General features: G+C 38.1%; 1 protein-coding gene across 1 annotated transcript in view; it reads right to left on the bottom strand.

The window, feature by feature from the left end:
* The window catches only part of LOC107755595 (prickle-like protein 3), a 42,176-nt gene extending 40,023 nt beyond the window's left edge, over nt 1-2,153 (bottom strand). The window contains exon 1 of the mRNA XM_016572485.1: nt 1,876-2,153. Coding sequence (XP_016427971.1) covers nt 1,876-1,917 — 42 coding nt within the window. The 5' untranslated portion in view covers nt 1,918-2,153. The remainder of the gene's footprint in view (nt 1-1,875) is intronic.
* Nucleotides 2,154-2,408: the final 255 nt, after the last annotated feature.

Below are 2,408 nucleotides of genomic sequence, written 5' to 3'. Positions count from 1 at the left end.
CGCGTTCGTGAGATAGTGACACCAGTCAACACTTTCACTTCAGTAAGGAGGTCTCTTGTTCAGGCAGCAGCATTTAAGCGTCATCTTATTCGACCGTAAGTGCCCTGCGAAGTGAATTCACATGATTACTATAATATACACAAAGAATATCGGCCGATATATCGGTATCTGCTTTTTTTTTACTCCCAAATATCGGTATCGGCCCCAAAAAAACCATATCGTTCGCGCTCTAGTAAGTAAAGTAGGCCTAAATGACAAAAAAGGTCCAGAAAGTAATGTAAATAAAAATGCAAGTAAAGGATGTACAGAATGTAAAAAATTTAAAGAGTAAAGCAAGTAAGGAAGGCAACAAAAAGTACAAAAACTACTTTCATTTTACTTGATAAGCAGTGGTCATATTAGCAGAGTTATCTCTCATCGGTTATTGTGCAGATTACTGTGTGGATATGTCTGCATAGTAAAGATAGTGTGAAAGAGCATAAACAAATGAATTTATGACTCGAAGGTTTTATGTAGAAAACTGGTGTCCGAGCCACCTTTGTGTCCCGTCTGTGACGGTGAGACAGGATGCCCTCGGGTGTCTTCCTGTCCACACCCTCAGGGGAAATCTCCTCTCGATTGTGACCATGACAACAGTTATGAGAGGTCAGAAGCTCAAAAACACTTTTTAAAAGTTTTATGAGGCCCACCATCATTGTTTACTCGTGCTGAGTTACAGTAGCACAGTAGGACTTTCTGGATAATAGTTAGTATGGCACATACAAAATCTGAATGTCAAAGGGTCACCTGTCTGTTCTCATATGTCAAGACACTGGCCTGTGACTCCTGGTCAAAATTAAAAGGACAATATCAAATGATCTCCATTCATTTCATTTTTATACTCATGACTACAAGATTAAGACCATCTGGTAAACATCTGAATCAACACATTACATAGAGTCGCTTCAGGAAACAAAGAGTTTCTAATCCATTCAAAATAATCTAATCCAATTCACATCTTTAGTGAATATAACCATGTCCTGATGTTTAAATTGTGTTTACTTTTTGTCCACTTGCATCCCTGGCTTCCCTTTCCAGATATTTGAGGAACATTTCCTCAATAGAAAGCACTTCCTTCAGGAAGGAAAATACATACAAGGCGAAACATAGTATGAAGCATGCAGATGTACTGTGCATTTCAGGACTAAAAGTATAAATGAAAACTTTTTGAATGAAAAAAAAAGCTATTTATGTTGATTTTTTTTTTTTTAATGGTCATATTCCTTTCGGTTTGTACTTTAACTAAAAGTAATTATTTTGCATTAAACCTTATTTTTTTATTTTAGATATAAACTATGCATATAATTTCTTTTTTTCTTTTGTTTTGTAAAATGAATTCAGTGTAACAAATCGACATTATAATAATCTTTAATACTCATTTATATATTTAATATGAAATGCTATCAATAAACGATGGCGTCATCCGTACAGGTAAGGGTGACGTAGGCACACATAAGCCACGCCTCCTCAATACAATAGTTATCAAGACCACGAAAAATGCCCCATTAATGGTTAGGAGTAAATAATGATTGCCAAGTATACGTGTTGCACCCAAAACGCACTACTGATACGAGTAAAATTAAATATAGGAGTGTACGTTTTAATATGTCTCTTCCGTGCCTTTAACTTGAGATGAAAACAGTCTCCTCAGGTAAAATAAGTGCGAGACACAAAAGTAACTTTCGATCATCAACACAACATGATAGGTTTAAAATGGCCTTTAAAACTTCAAACCATGCTGTGTTCGTTCAAAGAACCGAGGACAGACTTTAGTAAAGGATCAAATGCCTTCAGATTGTGATAAAAGCGGGATGCCACGACATGAGAGCAACTTACCGAGCGACTGGAGCGTCGCTTCTTCGCGCCGCGCGTGAACATGTCTGCGGCGGTGGAGTGTCGGGACTCACGCGAATACTCTCATGTGTCCGCTGAAGTTCACTTCAGTCCAACCTAACCTCTTCTCGCTCGGCTCCGCGGTCTGGTTTCTGGCCTGTAGACCTCCGTGCTGGAAACAGCTCCGCGAGAAGTTGCCCGTAAGAGCGCCTAACCAGACGGGCTACACCTACAGGACAAGTGTTTAAGTGTAGAGGAGCAGGACCACCCCCTGTTCACCACTACTGCACCTTATGCTCTCATCACAAATAAATAAATACATACATAAATAAACCGATACAATCTGTTTGTGAACAAAATCACCCTTAAAAATATTTATGTGTACAATTGTGTATTGTGTAGGCCTATGTAGCAATTACTTTTTGTTATTCAGTTGTATTCATCTATCTATCTATCTATCTATCTATCATCTATCTATCTATCATCTATCTGTCTGTCTGTCTGTCTGTCTATCTATCTATCTATCTATCTATCTC

Source organism: Sinocyclocheilus rhinocerous, unplaced genomic scaffold (assembly GCF_001515625.1).
Source record: "Sinocyclocheilus rhinocerous isolate Xijiao unplaced genomic scaffold, SAMN03320098_v1.1 scaffold652, whole genome shotgun sequence".
Classification (NCBI taxonomy): domain Eukaryota; kingdom Metazoa; phylum Chordata; class Actinopteri; order Cypriniformes; family Cyprinidae; genus Sinocyclocheilus; species Sinocyclocheilus rhinocerous.
This window is presented reverse-complemented; position numbering and strand designations above follow the sequence as displayed.